The following is a 26,611-nucleotide window of genomic DNA, read 5'->3' as shown; positions in this document are numbered from 1 at the left end:
ATTATTTTCCTAGTAGTAATAGTAATGTGAAGAGGCGAATGATGATGTTGTATAAAATTATGACATCTTACAGAGGTCTGGAAAATTCTTGTCTTACTCCAGAAGTAACAATAAATACCTGTGAATTCTGAATAATCTGGCAAAATACTCATAGTCTCACGCATTCTATTTGTATCTACTATGTTCACTTATGTGCTGTCTGCAATCCTACTCAGCTCTGCAGACTTGGAACTGATGCTGTATGAAGGTGACTTATTTACAAACCAAATCTCCGATCTCAGAATCATTAACACTATGTTCTGATCAACTGAGCTAACTGACCTAGGCCGGCTTTCTCTGGAAAGTACAAATATCAATTTTAACACCATAAACTACTGGGAGAAAAAAAAATCTGTAGATCTGTGATCTTGGTGTCACACTTGTAAAGTTTATGTAATGGCTGAAAAATGACTGCTAGAAATTTATTACCTGCAGGAAAATTACTGCTTGGCTGTGTCCATGGGAACATGGCTATGTTCATGCGGACATAGGCTGTCACCCATAGGAATATAACATTCTAACAATAAGCTTTCTGATTCTGTACCCCCGCTTACGCACCTGACCTGTGAGTTGACAGGTAATGAATAGAAGAAAGATAGACCTTTGTGTTTAGACAGAATGAAGAATAAGATTTTGGGCTTAAAAACCCCGTACCTCTACATTTCGGGGCTGCTTAATTTGGGGTCTACGTATCCCTGGCAGACCCAGCTGGCTGAATAGAGTGTTTCCTATAACTCACTGAGTTCTAGTGGTCCGCGTGTCTTTCGGGGGCTGGCGGCTACAACATTTACACCAATCAGTTCTAATTGGTTCTGGTTGCCCTAAAACTAGGGTTGGGTATTTTCCTTCTCATTCCATTTGAAAACTGCCAAGAATAAAACTTTGAGAAAGTTCTATATTCATTTCTGAGATTGAAAATTATTCCTCACTCTTATTTTGCCATTATTTACTAAAGAATTGTGCACCTTGCATGCGGAGTAGATGGTCAACAATGGAACTGGGAACATGCCACTGGCAGAGGATAGGTTCACAATTACCCCTTTAGACCTAAAAAAGAAAATATACAAGTAAACAGAATGAAATCAGATACCCGATTGTTTGTGAATTACAGATGGAGCTGTAGATTTGAAACAGAATCGCCCAGCTGTTTCTCTAACACATCTCTCTCCTGCCTTTCATCAGCATGTGACGCGCCTGGTCAGTGAATAAGGCATAACTCAATCAACTAAAAATAGCTCTTGTATGCAATTAGCTCATTTCTTGGTCTTAGTAATCTGAGGCATGATGGGATCAAATCTGTAGGTTCCTGGAGTTGATCCCTACCCTCTGCGGTCTTCTCTGGCCACAGCACCAAGAATTCTCACCCTTGGTAACAAACTCTTTTAACTCTCACACTCCTTGCATGCTTTTATTTTGGCATATCATCACATACGACCTTGCCGTGTATTTAATCATTCTCTCTCTATTTTTTTCCTTCCTCAACATAAGCTTCTGGACAGTCCCTGTTCTCTCACTTTTCCTCAAAACACACAGCACAGTCTTGAGCATGTCACTGGTGCTTAATAAAACCTTCTGGCAATTAATGAAGATTATGTCCTGCCCTCCTCCTTTCCCTGGGTTGTAGATATTCAGGTGCTAAATGAAAAGCTGACTTTAACATTACGCATCAAACCATACTCTCTTGCCAAAAGACAAAGCTCAATCTCTGTTGTAACTTTTAGAGACTACGAAAGCCAAAAGCCAGAAAGTTACCCTGAATTACTAATTCTACAAATAAATGAAAATTGGTTTGAGGAAAGCAATGCTGTGAATCTCCTAGTTGGTAGCAAGCATATGTGGGTTTGGTAGAGTGTGAAATTAGAGTTTTAGGAATTTTAAAGAGAATTAAAAATCAACTCTTCCCCCTCAATCCATTCTTCTCATGAGACTTGGTCCCATTCTTCAACTACTGTGACCTGATCCCACCCACCTCTTAGTGGATTTCATGGATCATATTCCTTGCTTCAACCTAGTTTCTCATTATTTTTCATTTAAATTTACTTCCCTCAAGGCCTATTTTTTTTCAATATTAAAAAAAAGGACTATATAGGCCCTTTTTGTGCAAAATAATAAGGGAAACATGATTAAACGGCATCTAAGTTATTTTAGAGATAAATCTGAAAAGAAATAATCCCCAAAGGTCACCCAGTCCATCTGCCAGCCTCGAGGCGAGATGCCACTTCAACCATCAAATGGAAGTCTGGATCTTCAGCCGAATGTGTCACCGGAAACAAGTTGTTATTTTTTGTTTTCATTTTTTAACTGAAATCATTATTAGTAATACATCCTTTCCTAATCAGTAAAGTCCATTACAATTCTGGTCACAGAAATCAAATCTCAAATTTAAAAAGGTTAAATTAACGTTTTGAAGAAAGTTGGAATTTAGTCAATGTATCATTCTTGTGTTTTTTGCTGTGTCTCTCACAAAGACAGAAAAACCTTTTCTTTTTAAATGTTAAGGTAAGAAAGGTAGAGTGTCTATCAGGAGTTAGAAGCCAATCACTCCAAGATAAAAACTAGTGAATTAGCAATAAAGACCTAGTAATTTCATTTTATCTATAGTTGTGAGAAATTCCTTTGATCAAAATGGACTAGTTCCAGTTTTGTTATTGGAGACTTTTAAAATAGTATTAATGTACAAATTTAAAATATTTATCTTTTTAGGGTGTTGAAAATGCTCTAAAATTAGATTGTGGTGATGGCTACACAGCTTTGTGAATACACTAGAAACCTCCAAATCGTACACTTCACAAATAGGTGGATTTTATGATATGTGAAATATATCTCAACGAATCTATTTAAAGAGAGAGAGAGAGAGAGAGAGAAAAGAAAAGATATTTATGACATACTGGAATGGGCTACCTTCACTAAGCTCAGAGCAGACCCAATCAAGTGGAAGCTAAGAGAGCTACTGGATTTTAAATAACACCATAAGCTTTCTGAGAAGTAACCCCAAATCCTGACAAGTTGTACCCCTCCCACCTTTCCTGAGCCCCAAGCATCCCTGTAGGTTTAGGCAGTGGTTTATTTTAACCGGTTTGCATATAACCAGGAACTGCTATGTCCTCACTTATTCAGACAAGTGAAGAAGCCAGTGGGAAGCAGTGGCAGGCGTGATGTTTTTACTGAAGGCTACCCCTGCTGTTTTTGGCAGCTGGATTACGTGCTCCGCTCATTACACTCAAACTGGCCAGGGCGGTTATGTATGCCCTTGAACACAAATCTTACCTTTTATTAATTTCATTCCTCACAAATGCAATACAATTTTAAAGTCTTCCAAAATTTAAGTTTAACATTATCAAATACATTTTCAAATTTAGATGCTGACCTTCGCCAAAACAGACTCTTAAAACTTCACTCACCAAAGCAATGATTTCAGTACAGGAAAATTCATTTAAAGATAACGAAAACTTCTTTCCCGTTTTCAAAAACAACAGACCAATAACCAAACATGCCGCAATTATTCAGATGCGCTCCTTTAATGATTCACTCCTTGAGGCGCCTGATATTTTTGTGTCTCAAACATTCTACCCTGAAGGTAGAGTTAGTTTGAATCAGCAAAGTCAGAATTTGAGGGCACTTTATTCAAAACATAATATTTGTGTTCTAAAACACATTAAAACAAACATAAGACCAACAAAGTATAAATCAAGAATGCATCAGACCTAAGTGAGTAAAAGGAAAGCATTTAGAACTGTACTAAAATGACAGTAAATACCCCTTCTACAAAACTCTGCGCTACCAAGCACACGTATTTGTCTGACGAAAGCCTTCCTCCCATACCCACACACAGGACAGCACAAAATTCTCTCTCCCTTTCTCACCAAGGATAATAATATTCAACTTAGTTTTGTCTGGATCATAAATAACACACTGGGATAGCTGTCTTAATCCTTGTACTGTATACAGGACCTATTCCTTAGGCAGAGATGGGGATGAACATTTGGGAATGCAGGGCACAAAGGACTCGTCTTTAGAATCGACTACTTTGTCTGGCTTTAATCCTCATCTAAGTAGAATTAATGACGTCAAACCAGTTTCCATGGCACAGCCAGACACATGACAACTCTGTTAGACCAGGCAGAAAGACAAAATGGGCTGCACTTAATTACACACAGAAACAAACACTAAACCAAACTCTGGTAATCTCTCATTTTCTAAGGACTTGGGGAACAATTCTAAGATTGGAAGGTACATTAAGAGTCATTGCTCATACTTCACATTTCCAGCATGTTATGACAAATAATCTAAATAAACAAGTCAAGTAATATTTTCTGTGATACAACATTCTTAATTCATCACACTGCTTACTTGCTAACAGCCACACGATGGAGTCTCAGTGGCACGAATTACTGAGGATCTACTAGAACTAAAATGCGGCAAAAACAGAGCAGAAAACACCACTGCTGATAAGGAAGCACCTTTGCATATAAACATATTCTCTCCAATGCACAGTCCTCTCACAAGCCAAACATTAAACTCACTCAACCCTATAAAACTCAGTACCTTGTATTTATATTTTCCTATAGCTCTGCTCTCCAGGAAAAATCCCTCAGACCTGTGAAATTCCCAACCATAATGCTCTCCTTCATTGTCACCTGGAGTAAAAAAAAAAAAAAATGCCAAGCCTTATTCTTCTATAAAGTCCCACTATTCCAATAGACTATTATAGTACCGTTGTCCACAGCTGTAGAAAAATACTGTTTTCTTAGAGGAAGTGACAGGTCTCTTTGAAATAAGTCCCTGATTTCTGCCTTCCTCAGGAACCTTGCCACTGCCCCACACTGCAGGTGAGGAGAGAGAGGCTGGGAGATGTAAACGTTGCCACGAAGAACTGAAATGCAGGGTCAATCCTGATGTGGATAGCTAATGCATGTAGAGTTTGATGGCAGGCAGGGGAGATTGCGCAAGGAAGACTATCACGATTCTTCATATTTCTATTTCTTATAAGGGAGTGCATAAGTGAGCTACTGAAGGGTCATTACTTTTTTTTTAAGCTTAAATATAATACTGAAATTGGAACAGACAGTTCCTAACAGACTCTCAAGTAGACTAAGAAACATATCAAAACAAGAGTTCTATCAGCAAAGAATCCTGGAACACAGGGGTCAGGTATATAATTAGAACTAGCAATCCAAGTACATTATAAAAACATTGCTTTGTTGAAGAAAGTTTGCAAACATATACCACATGAAAGAAAATTGCCTGCTCTAAAACACCATAACATGTCATATTAAGCAATACAGTATGAAAGAAGCTATTTTTAGCTTTTCCATGGTTGTTATGGCAACCACCTCCTGGCTCTAGCTGTACACAATGTTTATAATTCCAGGGAAGTAGAAAGAGCAAGTTTCCTCTATAATGTAATTGTGCACTTTCTACTTCTATAGTAACGATACCTCAGTTTGATTACGATACTTGTTTAGCGATGGCCAGCTGGCCCTCGAGTATAGTCCTAGAAGGTTTGGAAAATCTCATACATCAGAAGCAGAATCAGTGAAGGAGGAAAACAGCGACAACAAAAGATCTCTGTAAGGGACTCTGCCGTGACTCAATGGAGATGTGAATCCTACGAAACCAACCACAGGAAATATGACATCTGGGGACAGTGTAAAGGGCAAGACTATGACAAAATCACTTATAATGTGTAAGGCCGGGCAAATGATCTGTTAACTCGGAGTTTTTCTTTCCTCTTGGCCACCCAACTGACAACATTTCTGGCCTCCCATGCAGCTAGTTGGAGCTTCTGAGTTCTGGACAATGGAATGTGGGCAGAAGTGATGTACACCACTTCCAGGCCTCGCACATGAAACCTCCCCTCAAATCATCCCATTTTCTCTCATCTCATCAGCTAACTGGATCCAGAGGACTCAGTGGAGAACTGCAAGATACAAGGGGGAAAGAATGGACACCCAAGACAGAAGGAGCCTGGGACCCTAAATGACTGGGTAGAGCAGAGCCTCGACCACTGATCCACACTGGCTGTGATGTGAAGGAAAAAAACCCAACCTTTATAGAATGAAGCCACTGAGATTTGGAGGTGGTCTATTAACCGCAGTTAGCCTAGTTCAACGAATACAACTAGTAACTTTAATTCAAGCGAACACAGCTATTTCTTCTCCTAACTAAAAGTATTGATTCATACATTTCTTATTAGTTCTTCACAAGTGCCACAACCACCACCATGATGTCAGTTTCAATCCAGCCCATGACAGCTTTCCACCAGATCATTTCTCAACCTCAGTTTAAAATCAACTTGATTTCTTAAAGGCAAGGATCCATGAAAAACTTTATTCAATGCATGCCTGTTGAATGGATACGTCCTTTTCTTTGCATTCTTTGTTTTTATCTCATGCTCCAGCTGTAATTGTGATCACGACTGCCAAGTCCACAGATAGAGTAGTGAAGTTCCCATTCCTTTTGTTTGTGCATTTACTAACTAGTTAAGTAGCTTCGTCGCATCAAATTTCTTTGACTCTCGCTTTTTATGTCAAGCAGGTTAGTACTGAAATTGTTAAAGTACTGAAGTATGTGACTCTTTGAATCCTGTAGTTTATGATCTGCAAATGGTTTCGCAACCATTATCTTTTGATCTGGTTTTTACCAACACACTTCAAAATTCCTTTTATAATACCTCTGTGGTTTAAAATATTTATTTAAAGGATGGACTTACTATCCTGAATTAATATAGGGTCATTTGCAGATGTCAAAATTAGGATTAAGATGATAGCTCAAATTTCATCCCTCCTGGGTTCTAGTCTGTCTATCCCAATTCTCTGCAGTTTTCTGGGTTCTGGTCTGGTTTGATCACTGTCCCTTTCATATCTAGCCATCAAGGCACCCTCCCTGAAAACCAACACAAGCAGTTTGAAGGTTTTAAAGGGAAATTTTACTCAAATAAAGCAATTAAAATATACAAAATTACATATAAAAGGGAATTACAAACAAAAGCCTTGCTAAGAAGTAGTTTCTCAGTTGGTCTCTGTAGATGCCAAAAGAAAATGGATTTCTGACCTCAGTAACCTCTTCTGTTCCAGGCTGGGAGACTACTCAAGTTAAATGAGTTAACGTGTATCAAGTTCTCGCACACTTGGTACATAATATGTACTCAATAAACCTTAGGGGGAATCCATGCTTGAGGCTTGTCATAGACGTTTCTTCACAGAGGTAGGGTCTTTGGATTTTCCCTTTTCAAAGCTGGGATTCCTGTGGATGTCTTCTAAACTCAAAGCTATTTTGCAGAAGAGGATGACTGTGGAGGCCTAAATTTAGCAAATGATCAAACTAGCTCAAGATGCAAGCCCAGCCTTTTTTAAAACAGGTTTTCTTTGAAGGCCTAGCCATCACTTGAGCTTTTCCAAGGAAGGACCGGAGCTTAATTACAATTTTACACTTCCCGCTACTTCAAATGTAAGAACTCAGCAACACATTACTCAATTAAAATGAAGACAATCAGTGTTATTTAGTAGAATCCAATTTAAACTGGAACCATTTAAACTGGACATAGCCTTTTCTTCCAAGAGTGGGTTTGACATTTTATAATCACTTTATAACACACCTCAATGGCTCATTCATCATTACTCCCAGTAAGAACGGAAAAAGCAGAGGATGGGGGTCTTGCTTCATGAAAACTCCACTGATTTTGGCTCTGAGAGCATACAGCTTTAAGAAGGTATTCCCGGGAATATCCCAGGAACTCTATCCACCCCCTCAGAATACCAGGCAATTGAGTTAGTGATGGTGACTCAGGCAGACTTTTTATCCTGATCTAAAGAAACCACCACAACCCTGGAGAGGGAAATAAAAAGGGGAATCGAGTGGAAAAAGCCTCCACAACCAGATGACTCATGCTCCACCGCGTGACTCACCCGACACATTACTCTGTCCCTAAGACATGGAGGATAGGTTCATTAGTCACTTTGGTGAATTTTTCAAAGAAAGGATTCTCCCTATAAATAATCATGAGCTCTAGTCTCTAGTGTTTGTGTGTGAGCTCATGACTCACCTTTCTATCATGCCAGGCAGCACCAATCGTGTCATCTGCAAAAGAGAAAAACAAAACGTTCATGATGGCTGAGGATGCAACAGATAGAGAGTGAAGAGAACCCACCCACGCAAACAAGAGAGGAATCACAAAACCACTTACCACCTCTCCAGACAGCAGTTCATTTTATAGTCTATATAATTTGGCTATGCCAAGAAAAGGAGTCAAATGAAATTATTCAAGATCATGTTGGGAATACTTTTAGTGAACTTGGCTAAAATTAGATCTTCAAATAATTAAGGATTTATGTGAAATCTACGTTCTCCCAAAATACATTCTCAGAAAAGGACATAGGTTATCACAACAAATATCCTGCCTACCAAGATTACTTTAGCTTTCTAATCTCAAGAGCTCTAATGATCTTTTCCTATCAAAAAAGCCTTTAGAAGAATACCATAAAGTGACATGTTACAAATACTAAGCATCACCTTCACATTCATTTCTCTTGTTGCTCTAGCTAGTTGTGAGTAAAACTCATCCTTAAAGAAAGTTGACGTTATCTGTGACCTCAAGTAACCAATAACGAAAAAAAAGACACTTACATTTTTTCAGGACTTCATAATTGTTGGCTAACCACACATAAGATGATAAGAGACACTACTTCTAAACTCTATTTTGAGATATCATTGACTACGAAAAGTAAAGGCATCCACCGGCTTAGTTAAGGCCACATTATAAAGTATTGAGGTTAAAACACGAGTTCTTGACTCCTAGATATGATCAATTCTCTAAGAAACAAATGCTGTTTTGTCACAGAAACGTTTGTGTGCATGCTAAGCATAGGAATTTTTAGCTTTCTATCTAGAATAATAAATAGTAGGTCTAAATTAGAACAGCATTCTAATAAAAAGATATTTTTTTCCGAGAAACATCCCCAAGGGCTGTGTTTTATTTATTTGTTTGTACTGAGGTAACATTAGTTGATAACATTAGTTTTAAGTATACAACATTACAATTTGATTTCTGTATACACTACAGTGTTCTCACCATCAAAAATCTAGTTTCTATTCGGCACCATATATTTAACCTTTTTTTATCCATTTCGCCCTTCCTCCATCTGGTAACCACCAATCTCTTGTCTGTATCTATGGGTTTGTTTTTGTTTTGTTTATTTCTTTCCTTTTTGTTTTATATTCCACATGTGGGTGAAAGCATATGATTTTTGTCCTTTTCCATCAGACTTATTTCACTTAGCATAATATCCTCAAGAGCCAACCACGTTGTTACAAATGGCAATAATTTATCTTTAAGAATGGTTATTATCCAAAATACAAGAAATAACAAGTGTTGGAGAGGATGTGGAGAAAAGGGAACCTTGTACATTGTGGGTGGGATTATAAATTGGTGCAGCCACTATGGGAAACTGAACTATACCAGGAACTCTACCAAGCAAGTCCTCTTCTGGGTATTTACTCAAAGAATATGAAAACATTAATTCAATAAGATATATGTACCCCTATGCTCACTGCAGTATTATTTACAATAGGCAAGATACAGAAACAACCTAAGTGTCCATCAACAAATGAATAGATAAAGAGGATGTGGTGTTTATATATAAATACACACACACACACACACACACACACACACACACACACAATGGAATACAACTCAGCTAGAAACATTTTAAATAAAGAAAATGCATCCAGAGTTTTCCCAGATAAAGTACTCAGAACCCAGATATCAACCTTGAAGCTGTTGCAAACATTTTTCCAGTAAAAACACAAATTCCAACTGACACCACATCATTAAAGATAGACTGACACACTGCTAACTTTGAAACAGACGAAGAAGTCCCTTCCAAGCCTAGGGGAATCACTTCAACACAAGCGTTTTACCAAATCTTCTGGTCCAGATGAAAAAGAAGAGTTCATAAGAGTTCGGTCTAGCGCATTCTGTATCTCCCTCTTTCTACCATGTAAGGCTACACTATTCATATTAAACTCATTTTCATAGACTCATGGGGCAGAGATTGCCAACTGGCCTCCAATGTTCATTCTTTCCATACTACATAACAACTGAATTTTCAGCCGGATATACATAGATGGCCTCTTTCCCATCCTCATTGCCTGCCATAAAAACTGTATTTTCTACTTTCTCTCTCAGAGCATGTAGCCATATGACTGTGTTCTATCTAATAAAATGTGAACGCAAGTAGTACGTGTAACTTCTTGGTCATGCCCGTAGAAGAGGGAAAAAAAAAAAAATGCAAGTCCTTCTCTTTACTTATTCTTCCTCTTCATGGCTAGAATGTAGACGTGATGGAAGGAGCTAAAACAGCCGAGAAGAAAGCCACAAGCTAACAGTGGCAGAGTAATGAGATAGAAAGAGGCAGGGTGCTTACCGACTGTGAAGCTACTATGCCAAACTTTTGACGACCTGCCCAGCTTTTTATCTGAGAAATAAATTTCTGTTTTAAGCCATTAGGAGATCTCTGTCACAGCAGGCAAACCAATATTCTTTCTAACTAATATAACTGACCGCTTGCACTGCTAACGACCAACCAATGTTAATATTTTAAGATTTAAAAAAGAAACAATCCCTAAAGCAAACTCAATCAGAAATTATACTGGTAGCCCAAAAGGCCTCAATATTTTATCATTTTTAAAATACGATCCTGTTTCTTCTTTTTTCTAGGTCTGCTTGACCCAATTCAGAATGTGCCCACTGGGCCTCAAACTAAACTACATGGAACCAAGGTGAAGAAAAAGCTGATTTCAGAGCTTATCCTTTCAACATGGCCACCCCTTTTCCTCTCAGATCAAATACTAACTCTTCAAATTTGCTAACACGTTTCCTACGATTTGTCTTTTATAGGGGCATAAGCATCGCTCACGATATCACGACTAATGTTTAAGACAAGTGTGGTATGTAGTCAGGCCACGGGTTTGATCGTAGGCCTTCCGCTTCCTAGCGGTGTGACTCAAGTTAGTTCCTGATCCTTCTTGGCAGCGTCCTCATGTATTAAATGAAGACGGCATCTACAGGCTATCATATTCTGAATGTATAATATAATGGACCTAGCATAGAGCATGGCACGAGTATGTCCCTGAGAGGAAATTTATGCCCCAAGCAGGCACTATTATTTTAGAATGCGGCACCACTAAGTATCTAGGACTCCTCCCAACATGCTGAGCCCTAGAGTTTGGAGTCAAAACAATGGCACAGCTTCAGGTCATCCACTTCAACCCCTCTCACAGAAGTTTCTGGACAGTTCTGTCAATATTTAAAAATACCTCATTTGGGATCTTCTTGGGATAGCAGAATTGTTTTAACAATGGATTGTGGTGATGATTTTGGCAAATTCTGGAAATTTACCAAAAACCATTCAATCATACACCTAAAATGGATGAATTTTACGATATATAAATTATTCCTCAATAAAGCTGTTTTTGCAAAAAAAATTAATAATCATATGGGTAAGAATCAAAGAACTGGAGCTACAAAATACATCTGATGTTACTTATCACACACGGGAGATAAGAGAGCTCTCAAAATGCTCTATGCACTTCAACTCGTGGCCTAGGGCGACAGGAAGCAACAAAGGGGCATTCTTCTGTTCATTGGAGGCCCTGTCGTATACTCAAACCAGGGCTTGGTGATGAGATTTCACCATCTATCAGAACAGACCTTTATATAAACGAATGATTACATGATAATGCTATGAGTGCTACAACTGAAGTCAGGACAGAGGGCACCAGTGCTTAAAAGAAGGATTAGTTATGTCTCCCCGGACAGGTGGAGGGTCACAGATAATGCTTAAAAGAACAAATAGGAGTTCGTAGGCAGAAAAAAAATTCTAATTGAAGGAATAGGATGCAAAAATGCAAACAGCTAGCAAAAACTACAATGTATGAGCCATAGAAATGTTTCTTTTAAAAAAAAACTTTTTGTTGAATGAAGTATAAAAAGTAAATGTATGTTCATCCTGTAATATACATCTTGCAATCTGCATATCATACCACATCGTGGACATCTTCCCATGCTAGTAGAGATATACATAAGGCATATTAACAGTTGTGGCGTATTTTATTGTAAGGATAGATTACATATGCATTCTTAGGAATATCTAAAAACATTTTTTTATTTAGCACACTTTATCAGGGGACTATAATGCTGGGTTATTATAAATAGGTCCCTAAGCATTTCGTGAATAGAAGCTATTACTCAGTTCCCGAAAGTTCTGAGATCACCAGATATAGAATGAAGAAAAAGAAGACTAATAATAAAAATGTCCTCACCTAGGGGTAGGGGTGTGTGTTTGGGTGTGCACACCTACACAGGCGCCCATGCGCATTTGTGCTAAGGAAATGAGACTTGTTATCTGCAGAACAGCTAAGTGGAGTTCCTGGGAGCGGCCAGTAACTATTTAGCTCTCCTACAAGGGAGAGAAGAGACAAGCAATCGACCTGGAGAACTACGAGGAAAGTCTACAAGATCTGCTGTTGGATTCCTTTTTCTGACCAGGAATCTCAGTATCATATGAATATTTAATAAGCGGTTGTGCAGAGTTTAAAAGTTCAATTCAGATTTTTCCCCAAGATAAGAATTTATACATTTAAACACAGCCCAACAAGAAATATTACTTTATAAATAAACAAACAAAACAGAAACAGACTCATAGACACAGAGAACAAACTGATGGTTCCAGATGGAAAGGGAGTTGGGGGGTGAGTGAAAAGGGTGAAAGGATTAAGAAGTACAAATTGGTGGTTACAAAATAGTCAAGGAGATGTAAAGTACAGCACAGGGAAAATAGTCAATAATACTGTAATAACTATGGGGCCAGGTGGGTACTAGATTTTAAGGGGGAGAATCACTCCATAAATTATGTACCACTATGCTGTATACCTGAAACTAATATAAAATTATATTGAACATGAACTTTAATCTGGAAGGAAGGAAGGAAGGAAGGAAGGAAGGAAGGAAGGAAGGAAGGAAGAAGGAGAGGAGAGGAGAGGGGGGAGGGGAGGGGAGGGGAGGGGAGGGGAGGGGAGGGGAGGAGGGAGAGGAGAGGAGAGGAGAGGAGAGGAGAGGAGAGGAGAGGAGAGGAGAGGAGAGGAGAGGAGAGGAGAGGAGAGGAGAGAGGGAGGGAGGATTATTTTGAATTGGGACAGTGAGGCAATACAAACGCACATGGGCGCTATTTTTTTCCTTACTCTATGTGCATGTCATATATTAAATGTCTACTTTGTGAATGGCAAAAATTATCTAGAAAATGATCAGACAAAATAAAACCCCATAAGATACAATCTTACTCACACAAGTACACCAACAGCATGCTAAACATTAAATACGTTCTCGATGGTCTTCAATGTCTGGACATGTTCAAAATATAATCTCCTCATACCCCCTCCCCCAGTTTTATTGAGGTACGATTGACATATAATTTTGTATTAGTTTAAGATGTTCAACATAATGACTTGATATATAAATATAAAATGATTACTAAAGTAAGTTTAGTTAAGATCAAAAATATGGAATGTTTCACTAATTTGCACGCCATCCTTGTACAAGGCCATGTTAATCTTCTCTGTATTGTGTGCTGCCGAAGCAGGCACCAAGATGTATTCTTTATACGTGTGCATTAAACCTCAGGAAGTTTTAATAAACTAACACAAAGGAAGATGCAGTGTTTCCTATGCCTGGCTATCAAAGGGCCAGAAATACCTCCCAAATGCTCAATGATCAAATGATCCATTAGCAAAGACACAAGTCCTCTCATGAAAAAGTTAAATTCTGACTCTAATTTCTCCTTGCCGTAAAATGGAACATTTTTTTTTTTGATCCGTCAAATTATAAGAGCATTGAAAAGTCTGAGAAAAGTTAACCCGGAATCTGCATGCTTTTATAAAGTTGGCTAATATCTTCATCTATACTTAAATTATCTTTCTTTCTAATCAGATTATAAATCGTAATAAATACAATGTCAAGCCTTCCTTGTTTCCGTGTGTCTGCACAAATAATTCTGAATATTCTGTGCATAGGCCGAGAGGCTTCACTACATTCAGATCAAATTAAATTCCCCTTAACATCAAGTTTTAAATAGGACAGTTTAACCAGGCTATTAGTAGTCTCATTTTACTTTATATGTATCAATTGCTATTTTGGTATCTAGTTACTTATACCAGATACCAAGCGTTTCTGTGAAATCTCACTATCTATCTGAAGTCTATTTCACAGCTCACAAGCTATTTCTGGAGTTAACTCAATGTGCTAATTTTAGGCCATCTTCAGGTGATAATTGCTGTACTAGGAAATTTTTTGTTCCTTTTAAGATATTGCTAAAACGAGGTTACCATAATTTGTAAGTGCAGTGGATAAAAAGATTTAAAAAGTTGTAGTAAGCATGATTTCTATGCTTGTTTTCTTCTATGTTGGGGCTGTTTCCAACAGTATACAGCAAACGATTTTAATTTCTTTCTTTCTTGAAAAGTAGATAAAGTTGCTGTAATGGTACCTCAACAACGAGAGGTCCAAGGTCTTGCAAAAAAAGAAACATTTCCTATTTATATACATATATTTTTAATGACAGTTTCATTCATCCTCACCACAGAAAAAGTTCTAGAAGCCTAAAATTAAAGGGAAAGGTCAATATGTTATATCACACCTAGATACTGCATCAAGCTGGACAAAGAGTATACACATATACAAATATATGAAGATATACAAATATACAAAGGAAGTCTTTATCAATGACAGCTCAATACAGAATTTCTTTTGGGGACACTGTATATTCATTTTTCAAGAATGAAGTATCTACTAGTATTTAATGCCATATCCATGTATGTTCTGGATGGGAAATAAGAGGCTTTAGTTCACAAAAAAAATCAAAATAGGTATTATTAGATCACTTAGTTGAGATATCTATCTCAATAACACATTGGCTACCCTTGAAAATCCTTGGAAATATATTTAAATGTAACTGTCTTAGTATTCTTAAATATTTCTCATATTTTTGGTAACTGCTTGCATTGTTTTATGCTTAGAAAAGCTCCCAAATTAATGTTATTTCTAAGAAAAATTAACATAATTTTTTTTTCTTTCACTTCTCTGGCATTGTAATCAAGAGTTTGTAGAAGGAACCTTATTTTATACTTGAAAGCTAACTAGGTTTCCCACTTTTTAGTTTATCACGAAAACTAATAACACAAGCATATTAAATAAATTATGCAAATTACTTTACAAGCAAGTAATTTATTTCTACAAGCAAATTATTTTTGTATCATGTAACCTCTGGCATTTGGTCATTTTGTGGAGAGAACAGTACAAAGATAATACTCAAAAGAAAATCAAAAACCCAAATGGAAAGATTAAAATTCAAGATAATTTAGTAAAATAAGAAAACAAATTTTGTCACCTGTTATCACCATTATGTGTAAATAGGAAATAAAGTGTAACAACTTTCCCTGGAATCTGGGCAAAGCCCCAAGAATCCAGGCTATTCATATAAGTAATTAGGACACCGCAAATAACCATTCTGATCATTTCTGCCCTGTCCTCTACCCCAGAGAAACCCGGAGTAAACAGGATCCAAATTCAAGCAACTGAAAACTGAACCCACGCAAATCAGAAGAAAGTAGATACAAAGGCCTTAAACAAGTTTTCAATTGGAATAATTAACACTAATTTAAAAATTCATAGCATAATAGTGAAAAGAATTACATAAAGTAGTTTGGGAGAAATGAGATGGTAATTCCACTGAAGTCATACTAGAATGCTACCGCACACGGTTCTTTTGGCAAACTGTATAATTTGAGCTCTGTGATACCAAGGATACAACTTAATTAGAAATGTTTACAATCTAACCTGTATTGCTAACAGAATATCTACTGCACAGGGCGTGAAATGCTTAATTAGATAAAATTTATAGAATGTTCTGAGATCTCCAAGGACTGTTTGATTTTCCTCTTTGTTAATGTTTAAGTCTTTGTGGAAGTTAAGTGCTCTCCTTGCCATAACCACCCCCACCTCCGCCGCCCAGCCCTGTCCCATATTACTTAACCTGAAATTTAACCCTACACCCTTAAAATAAAAAAGAAAAAATTGTAATAAATTCTGGTCTGATACATGTTAAAATAATTTAACGAAAGAAAAAGAACTTTCCAAAACAAAGGGCTGCATGCCAATTAAAAATAATGAATCTCAGCCGATAACTTATAAACTCTAAACAAAAATTAAAATAAAAAGAACGCATATACCACCATATCCTGTTTTTCCAAGTTTAGCATACTATAATATGCTAAGAGTTCCCATTACTTGAAATTTCCCAAAATAAGCTGACTTCTCAAAAAGCGACAGATTCTGAGAAGAGAAACCAATCACTGAAGTTCTCAAAGAGATTTTTACACTTTCTCCTAAACATAAGGCATTTCTTCTACAAAGTAGCTTTATTCTGGGCTGGAAAGAGCCTTAGAACCAATCCACAACTACTTCCCCATTTTTTAAAGATGAAACTATTGCAAGAGTGGTTGTCATGCAGTTTGGCAAACCCATCTCTTTGTAGCTATGTCTGAAGCAGCCCATTACTATGAGAATCCAAGGGCTAAATGTAGCCACTAATTTGGAAATTTCTAGGAGCATAATGATAGCTGCTTTCAAATGGATTAAAAGACTCTCTTGATGTGAACTTGAAAGGTCTTCATCTAGAAAAGCCCTGGGTGGGAGTCAGTGGTGAGGGTCATACTCTCTTTCTTACAATTTGTTCATTTCCTAATGCTGTTAACTTGAATTCTTGGGGCTGGGTAGGGGGATAAACTCAGCATAATCCCTCAGTTAAATGCAATGAGACTACAGAACAGAGATTCTTCTCATAGATTTCCACATTAATAAAGGGCTCCCCCTGCTGGTACCATGTCACATGCCGGAGGTAAATCCATACAAGTAAAAAAACAAATGTTTCTCTTGTGATTTTTATCCATTTGTTTATCCATCCAAACATTTATTATCTGTTCCATGGGCAGAGCATAGTGTTACCCACTTCTGGCTGAGTGACAGACAATGACTACAGAGTGGTATCAGAAAGGAAAAAATTAGCTTTTCAAAAGCACGCAAAGGGCCTCACACTCCAAGTATTTTGATTCAGATAATCATAGGGATGGACAAGATTTGTTTCATTAAAGCCATTCTAATCCCTCAACTGCACTAAGCAGTTACGTGGTTTGAGCATATTGAATACATGGAGTTACCTGAACAGGGGAACGCAAACTCAAAACGCCTAAAAGGGCCGGGAAGGTGACATAAATGACTACAGCCGGCGAGACTGGCGGGACTGGTGGGATCCTGGTCACCTGCAGAGCGCGGGCGCGTGACTGCATAGCACACTCAGCGGCTACTCAGCTCTAATCGCTTGCTGCCAAGCTGCAGCTCAGGTATGTGTTACCTGATTTTCAGATTTTTCCCAAGAGAAGCTAGAAATTTGAGTATGAGATGTCTCAGTTTCGAAAACAGTGCTTGAGCCAACTGAAATATGCTGGTAGGGCACATTCGGCCCACAGGAGTTTGCAGTCTCTGATCTAGACTCAGAAAGGGAACTCATCTCCGCATTCCACTTCTGGCAGGCCCAAAGGTTAGGAACTTCTCACATTTATTTCCTTCAGTGTAAATGTCAGCAATGGATCTAAGTTCAGCCACATATACTAGGACCACGGATAGTGGTGATCCTTATTCCCAAAGCACTAGAATTTTCAGTTTCATTTTCATTCATTCATTCATTCATTCATTCATTTTTTTAGTCAAAAAGCATTTGCTGTATCCCTGCCATATGTGGGGCCTGGGGCTAGGAAATGGCAAAAATGAAAAAGACGTGGTACCAGCCCTAATAGGACTTACAATCTGTAGAGAGACACTGAACTAAAAAGGAAGTGCTGAGTGAAGGGAAGACATGCAGTGTGCACTGCACGGCTTAGAGACCTGATCTAGCCTGCAGGGGTCAGGAAGCCTCCTCCCTATGCCCATCCCCAGGTACACAATACTCTAGCTGAGAAGTGAAGGGTAAGTAGAATTAGTAGAGTGAAAGATGAGGGAGCCTTCCACGGAGAGGGACCAGCCAGAGGAAACAGCAGGTTCAGGAGACTGAATGAAGATGCTCTGACTGAGCACAGAGAGAGAGAGTTAGAAGGAGAGGGGCCTGAGGCGAAGCTGGAGATGTGAGCAGAGGCCAAATTAGATGGGTCCTTCCCTAGAGGTCAGTGGTCCCCAACCTCAGACTGTGGACCAGTAGCGGTCCATTGCCTGTAAGGAACCGGGCCGCACAGCAGGTAAGCTTCAGGCCAGCAACCAAAGCTTCGTCTGTATTTGCAGCTGCTCCCCAGCGCTAGCATCACCGCCTCAGCTCCATCTCAGACCATCAGGCATCAGATTCTCACAGGAGCATTGGTTCCTGGTGCCAAAAAGGGTTGGGGACCGCTGCTATAGGTCACATGAAAGATTCTGGACTTGAGGAAAAGGAGAAATCATTGGAGGATTGAACAGCAGTGTGATATTACCTGATATGAAATGCCCTGGCTACAATACAGAGACAGGACTGGAAGGGGACAAGTTGGATAGAAAAGGCTAGTTAGGCTATCTATTCTAGCAGTTCCCATTGAGAAATTTAGAGGCTTGAAATACGCATGGTATCAATGGGAATGAAAAGGAGTTAACTGTGAAATACTTAGGAGGCTGATCCAACTGGCCTTGATATTGTGTGTGTGTGCGTGCGTGCGTGTGTGTGTGTTTGTGATGTCATGTTTCCCTCCTGCACACTAAATATCTCTAGTTCTTTCAACCAGTCCTAAGGAGACGTAGTTTCAAGTCTCGACTTTGGTTGAATATCTGATGAAGAAAGAACTAAATTATGATCCCCTGCTTACGACTCCCTCTCCCTACCATAAAGTAATCAAACTCAGTGGTCACTATACACTGGAGGTTGTTGATAAATTTTACCTTGAGCCACACCCTCACATACTTCCTTCTCTGCTCTAAGAAAGGTAAGAAGGAAGACTGAAACATCCTCTCCCTTTGTCGGAGCAGGTAGCCTGGGAACTTCCTAAGGCATTTGGGGATAGGCAGGGCCACTCCCTATTGTCCACCTTATTCGCCAAGCCCAGAAGTAGCTTCAGAGTCCAGTACCATCAGAAGGAATGGCTTTCTCACACTTAGGGAGTTGAAGCAGTTCAGGTTTATTGTTTGGGCAGTGTCCATTTGAAAAAGACTGAAGAGTCGATGGTGGCTTGAGGTCCTAAAACTCGTTAAAGAAATCAAAAAGCACACCTAGACAAGGAAGGCAACTCCAAGTCTGGCAAATGATAAAATAAATCAGAAACAACACAAGATCATTTTAGAACTTGTTTTTGAATTGGTGTGAAGTTCAACATATTATTCGAAATAGGACTTGTATTTACCTTTCTCTGGAGTTGTCACTTCTCCCCCTTTTCCATGATTTCTCTAATAGTAATCGATAGCAGTAGAACAATTTCATCTGCAAATTCTCTCAGTACTCTATGACAGGAAGCCCTACAGGCATAAAACCAGAACTATTTTGGAAGAGTGTGGTTCAATATCTGGAAGTTTAATTATCTCTAAATTCCACTGTTTCTAGCCTCAAGGTCATTATCTTAGATTTCAGTCACTGAGCAACTGAAATCAAAAGAAAAGGCCCTAGCTATAGGACCTCTCTTCCAGCTTAAGGCCAATCTACCTGCCACATTGGTCACCTATGTAGAATTTCCACACCACTGTTCTTCTCTCCTTGGCAGTTATCTGCTCTGAAGGGAACAAGACTAAATTTAACCCTGAAGGATTTGGGAGCAAAACTGGAAAAGCAGGCAACAAGGCTTCTAAATATCCCTTGGGTTGCCTCACCTAACAGTATTAAGCCTGGTAAAATGAAAGCTTGGTTAAGTCAGTCACTGAGAGGGAAGAAAGGAATAAATCTAAAGAAATAAATTATTAGATAAGATGAAAAGTGAAATGATCAGATGGAACCGGGGAGCTCAGTGGCCTGGGAGAGCTAAACTGGAATCTATGATTAAACATCGGGGTCCACGGGCAAAACCACTCCAGTTAATATTTCTTCCTTAACATTCTTCTGGATCACTCACTACCACTTCGTCTGGTGACGACCTACAATTCCTTTGGTCGGGATATTTCATTTTTATTATTCTTCCATTGGAATATGGGATTTATGTGACTTTTACAATCATCTGACCTACTGATATAGGACAGGAGCACATGAACCAAGGAATAATCCTGGACCTGAAGGAATGTAAAGCCAGGCCATTCACTGCTCATGGTACAGCACAGAACTTACAATCCGATGCTGGGGCCCCACCCAGCACACATCTCCAAGTTAGAGACACAAGCACAAGGTCACAAGGGCAAGCTAATTCCTGGCATGCTTCACAGCCGGGAAAGACTATAATGTGGTTTGGTGAGGAGATAATACTTGGACCAACACTGATGGTGAGAAGAGGTAGATCTCTTTCTCATAAAAACCTTTTCGACGCATTTATTGGGGCTTTAGCCTGCAGACATCCATGCCCCAGCTCCCCTGACGTCTAGCCACCATACAACTTTATAAGATTCTAGAGCCAGACCAACTCTCATCTTTTAATTTACCCTAGGGCTCTAAACGCCATTGCTACTGAAAATGCAGCCCTGGCCCTGACGACACAACAGAGTCAATGACAGGACAATAGGAACAGTTCATCAAAATATCCCATAGGGCATATGACAGCAGCATGAAAGGACACTTAACCTGGGAGCACCACACACAAAACTTCATCAAAGTGAGTGCCCTTTTTTCAGGATAAATAAGACAAACACATATAACAAAAAATACACATTGCCATGTCCCTCTGCCACTAGAAATGCCTTTCTAAAATGCAGAACAGATCACACCTTATTTCTACTTTAAAGCTTTCTATGGCTCTCCATCCTCTTGAGCACCGAACTCAAGTTCCTGCACAATCATGTCCTCCTAGCTTACTTTTCTGGCCGTCAGGTTACCTACTGCACACCACTCGCCTCCCGCTGTGAGTGAAACGATTTTCATAACTGAACAGTCACTAGTCAACTGTGCTATGGAGATGTTAACTACAGTGATCTTGCCTATAGTACAACAACAAAAAAATTGGCTGTCCTCCAGATGTTAACTCCATGATGAATAAATCAAGAGTTTTGAATTGTTTTCCCACTAAAGGTGCATATCACAAAGGGACAGGAAAATTCATATTTACACTAAAGATAAAGAATGATTATTTGGCTTAAGGAAGAAGTGATTTAAATAGCAAGCCCTCTTAGTGCTCTGTAAGTGGAATTTGATTTGCAAAAAGACGTTCACATACAAAAATTTTAGGCATATGCTGGTCTACTGGTGATACTTCCCATCAATATGGTTCACAATACAGGATTCATTATTTTTAATAATTTAGCATTTGTCTCCACTAACTGATTTCATGGGAACAAGTATATATGCTGATGTGGAAAAAAAAAAAAAGTAGAAGAGAAAGAATAAAGAGGGAGAAGTATTTTATAATTTGCCCAAGATATTAGGACTGGTGGCTCATTTTTATTTCATCGTTATCATTAACAAACTAAAAGGTACTCTACAGTGCTATTGGATTTGTGCCGCTTTATAAACATTTCCCCCTGCACTAACCACGTTTAAGCAGGGACGGGAGGTGATCACCACCAGCACATGCTGATCTGTGCTCAGATGCTGCCTGAAGGATGCAGTGTGTGGCCATGGAGCACAGCAAGCTGACTAGTTCTCACAGATCAAGGTCAGGACCTTGGCCTTTTATCATTAGTATTCTGTGTACTGCCAGCCAAAAATGTATGCTCTGGGACACAGAGAGGGCCAGGGTTTTATACTATCAGATTATACAAACACATAAGTATTAACGAGCAGAAGAAAATACATAATATATAATGATACACATGTACATAGTTTTAATACTCATTATTTTTAAGCATTTGGCCAAATGCAGTAGAAAAAATTACCAAAATAACAGTACTCCACAGTCATTTCAAAAGGCAAAACCACAAAACATAAAAATTATGGCCTAGAATATTAATTTTCATCAAAAAACTTTGCTTGCTAAAAATAAAGTTATAGACGTACATATTTACTAAAAATCTTGATCAGCTCTGAATTCAACTAAATAATAACAGACACATTTTAGAGCTCTTACTATAATCTGGGCACTATTCGAAGAGGCTTATACATGTTACCTTGTTTAATTCCCAAAACAATTCTATTAGGTAAAAGAATTATCATCTTCAATTTATAGATGAAAAACTGAAGCAGAGAACAACTAATTGGCTCAAGGCCATATAACTAGTAAATGGGGGTGTTATCTAATTAACTTGAAACCTCATAAAGATTATTAAAGGATAATCGCATTTATATAAATACGCCGAGGGAAATATCTTTACAACTACACAGATACATTCACATTATCCATGTTTTAAAAGCATGAATTTTGTGCTTTTCTTCTTCCTCCACATCTACTCATAGATCCTTGTTGGTAGTTTACCTCGCTTAAGCTAAATCTTATATGAGAAAAAAAGTTAGTTAAGAACAACAAAAAAGATAGCAATTATTTGCTTTATAAAATTACTTGGCAAACATAATTCATTTGAGGTGCCTTTAAGCAGTAAGCTACCAACGTTATGTGGTATGCATGAAGGATGTAGCTTTCATTACAGTAGAGCTAATTTATCTGAATCAATCGTATTGATAAAATTATATAAAACCATATAAAAACTGAATTAACTAACCACTTTAAAAGAAACATACATATTATGCAAGGAGAAACACAGCCACACATGAAAAGGTGAATAAGGCACAAGATTTCAGGGCTCTTGGACTTGAAAACTGTGTAAGGGTTATGGTTTCCCAGAACATGAAGACACAAAAATTTTTCTTTATACAAGAGAGAAAAAGATCAAGACTATGCCATAAAATGAAAATTAATAATTAAGTTCTTCTTTATCTGGTTAATTCTCATCATTTTGAGTTAAATAGTTTTTGATTTCCTTAAACTAGTGCATACGAGTTATCGAAAGTGGATTTGGCTTTCCATCAGTTTGTTCAAATTTAAAGTATCTGACGTTGCCCACGGAAGGTTTGCCTCAGACAATGTTTTCTGATAGTCTAGTATGTATAATCAAGGTTTGGTATCTTATTGTAATTACTGTTAAAATACAAAGAAAAATGGCACTCAGACGTTCATACGTGCTAGCTAGTCTTCCTTTTAGCATAAATTAGCTGTGGTGTCTTTTGTCAGTATGTACAAGTGATGTGGCTATAATGCGTGTCTAGCAACTAGAAAATGGAGCAGTTTTTATGTGTGACCAGTAAAAACCACTCTCATTACTTTACAGTCCTATACTTCCCATACAATCCTTTATCACAACATTTAATCAGCTAACATGCATCACAGGAAATATAGAACGGAAACAATTTATCAGTGATGCATGGCATGTAGATGAAAACTTGGCATAAATCAATCTTCAGTCTCAGTCTGTGTAGTCCCTGGGTCTACCACAGTGTTTGCCTATAGGAGGCATTTAATAAATGTTCAGTTGTTAAAAAGCAGAATTATACACACACCTGTTTGGTACTGAGTTCTTTCTACTTCCAGAAGATATAAGGAAACAGACTGGAATGCACACTTACACCAAAACAAGAGTTGATGGAAATGAACAAACTGATTATGTCAGTGTTGTTAAACAGAAAGAACCAAAAACAAATGATAAATTGATATATTAAAAAAAAAAAATGCTTACCTGACAAACAGAAAGAACATTAATATTTATCAGGTTCTTCACGAACTGAAAAAAAAAAAATATTGATGTTTATATAGACTTGATCATAGAAATGACCGTATTAGATATATACATAAGGGACCTAGAGATGCATTGAAAGTTTCCCCAGATACAGTGGAGACCTTGGGAAAGAATAAGAGTTGGGGTGGAGAGACATGTTTTATTTTACTCTCAATGCTATAGTACCTTTCTACCAAAAGCAGCGATTCATGCTCATATGTAAAATCCAAGGTATATGTGCAAATAAAATCTGAAAGCAAAGACACACTTATTCTAAAATAAATAGGAACACTTTGCAATTTCCTCTGATAATATGAAAAGAGAAATGATTGAATCTCAGATTTTCAATAATTTCAAAAAAATTTACATATTCCTTCGGTGATACATTTTTCTAGTTTTTATTAAAGAATTATGCATCAAGGATATAGCTTTCATTTTGGTAGAGCTAAGTTTACCTGAATCGACTAGTATATTGCTATATATTAACACATTTATAGTTTTTAGATTGGAGTTTAGAATCCTAATACTTAAAACAGAGCTATTTTGATATAATAAAAAAAAAAGAATAATAGAACTAGAGTTATTATTGAGCCTGGCACTGTACAAATGAGGTTATAAGTATTTTCTCATTCAATCTTTCTAACATCACTGTGAAGTTGTCTGTTTTATGGGTGAGGGAAGAGACACTAAGTGTGGTTGAGATCAATCCTCAGAGTAACTCAGGTAAGCAAACAGAACAGCCAGGGTATGGACCTCGCAGCCTGAGCCCTGAGACCAGATTGCCTCCCGAATACCTGTACGCCTTCTTTTGTTACCATAATATACAAAGACAGACTTACATTGTCCAAGTCGGGAATATCCAAAAAGTATTCAGGATACTGATATGACTGTCCCACGTTGTTCACTGAAATAAGACGAGATCATTAGTTGGCCAAGACGTATGGTTTATAGACTTACTGAAATAATGAGATTAAAGATTGCAGGGCTAAATTAATACTTGATGACACAGTGTTTATGGATGGAGTAACCTTTGCCATACCTTTCTATCCAAAATCTATCAGAGTATGTACAGTTCAAATGTCTTCTCTTGTACCTACCACCTAACTCACAACAAAAGAACTTATAATTACTTCCCAATTTCCATACCCCTTGGACTATGTATATTCTGCCTCTGTGATAGTTATTTGTAGATGCTGTTTAACCTCCTCCGGGTCTTAATTTTTCATAGTATAATAAAAAATATAGGTGGAGCATACTGTAGTATAGGAGGCTGAAAAATTGAGTTCTACTTAGAACTATTTCAGAAAATGTACATATCACTGTATGATACGCATCTCAGTTTCTTCATCTCTAAAATGTGTGCTCATTTAATCAACCAACAAAACCAGAAAGAAAAGTCCATTTCTGGGATCATGGAACATACAATCAAGTGGGAGAAGAAAGGCATTAAACAAAAAGGATGAAAATAATCATTTCATTACACAGTACAGGGTGCCATGGGAGCCTATTCCTGGAGAATCTGACCCTGTCCAGGAAGCAAGAAAAGGTTTCTCTGTGGAGGCCAAGAGAATGCATCAAACTACATGTCCCCAGCACACCATCCTTCCCTACTAGTCCATAAGGCCTTGAAAGTCCAGATCAGATCTTATTCTCCTTGTATTCCCACTTCTCGATCACTTAACCTAAAATCGGTGCCACAAGACAATTGAGAAGCTATGAATAAATTTATACACAATTGGGTACGTGATGAATACTCAGCTATCCTATGGTTTCCTTAGCTCTGCAACAAAGACAAACCCAGAATAAAGGACATTTGAAGGAATCAAATATGAATAAAATATCTTAGAATTTATTTAAACTAAATAAATAATAAAACGGATTATCTAAATATCTGTATTTAATCATCACAACAAATATATTAGGTAGATCCTATTATTAGCTGCCTTTTACATATTAGGAAGCTGAAGTTTATAGCAGTTAAATAACTCACCCAAGGTTATAGAGAAGGAATTCCAACTCAGGAAATTTGACTTCAGAGGCGAGGCTCTTAACCACCACATTAAAGCCATCATAAGCCTACATCTACTATTCAATTCGGGAAAAAAATCAGTAATAATTGGATAATAAACAGATATCTGATAGCAATATTTAATAAAACTGTGAAGTATCAGAAAAGAAAGGTTTCAGTAGCAAAAAGATAATAAAATTATGATCAGGCTGCTAAAGCTTATAAGGAATTGTGCCAGATAAACCTGATAAATTAGTAGTTCAAAGGAACTCAATAAGGGTTCTATATTTGGCAGTAAGCCAGTCGCTTGAGGCTGAGAGTCTCAAGATTTTACTGGCACAATTTGGTCATAATGGCTTGAACAAGATCACCGAAATCTATCTGAAAGTCTGTAAGTATAGGATAATGGCAAGGCAAACTGTATTTAATTAGGATTCATGCCCATCTGAATAAGGATAGTATCTAAACATAATTAATAATAGCAGGTCCAAATCCATTTTTATTTTATTCAATAGGGTCTCCACTAACCAGGGGTTCTAGGAATCAATTCTATAAAAGACCTTTTAGCAATTAAGCCAAAACTAGTTGAAGGTAAGGCTTTATATTCACCTGACTTTGCTTTAACCATGTACAGAATTATAAAGGATGAATAACTAATTTACAGT

The 26,611-nt window shown here is 37.8% G+C and overlaps 1 protein-coding gene and 1 pseudogene across 1 annotated transcript in view; both read right to left on the bottom strand.

Annotated features, from left to right (window-relative positions):
- Positions 1 to 26,611, bottom strand: part of HSD17B12 (hydroxysteroid 17-beta dehydrogenase 12) — a 125,942-nt gene that overhangs the window by 10,532 nt on the left and 88,799 nt on the right. Inside the window, exons 5-8 of the mRNA XM_016146840.2 lie at positions 24,778 to 24,842; positions 23,900 to 23,944; positions 8,084 to 8,118; positions 1,005 to 1,086 (exon numbers count right to left, since the gene is read on the bottom strand). Coding sequence (XP_016002326.2) covers positions 1,005 to 1,086; positions 8,084 to 8,118; positions 23,900 to 23,944; positions 24,778 to 24,842 — 227 coding nt within the window. The remainder of the gene's footprint in view (positions 1 to 1,004; positions 1,087 to 8,083; positions 8,119 to 23,899; positions 23,945 to 24,777; positions 24,843 to 26,611) is intronic.
- Positions 13,594 to 13,680, bottom strand: LOC118603282 (annotated as a pseudogene).

The sequence above is a fragment of the Rousettus aegyptiacus genome, unplaced genomic scaffold (genome assembly GCF_014176215.1).
Source record: "Rousettus aegyptiacus isolate mRouAeg1 unplaced genomic scaffold, mRouAeg1.p scaffold_m13_p_5, whole genome shotgun sequence".
Taxonomy (NCBI): domain Eukaryota; kingdom Metazoa; phylum Chordata; class Mammalia; order Chiroptera; family Pteropodidae; genus Rousettus; species Rousettus aegyptiacus.
The sequence above is the reverse complement of the archived record's forward strand: the minus strand, read 5'-3'. Positions and strand labels throughout refer to the sequence as shown.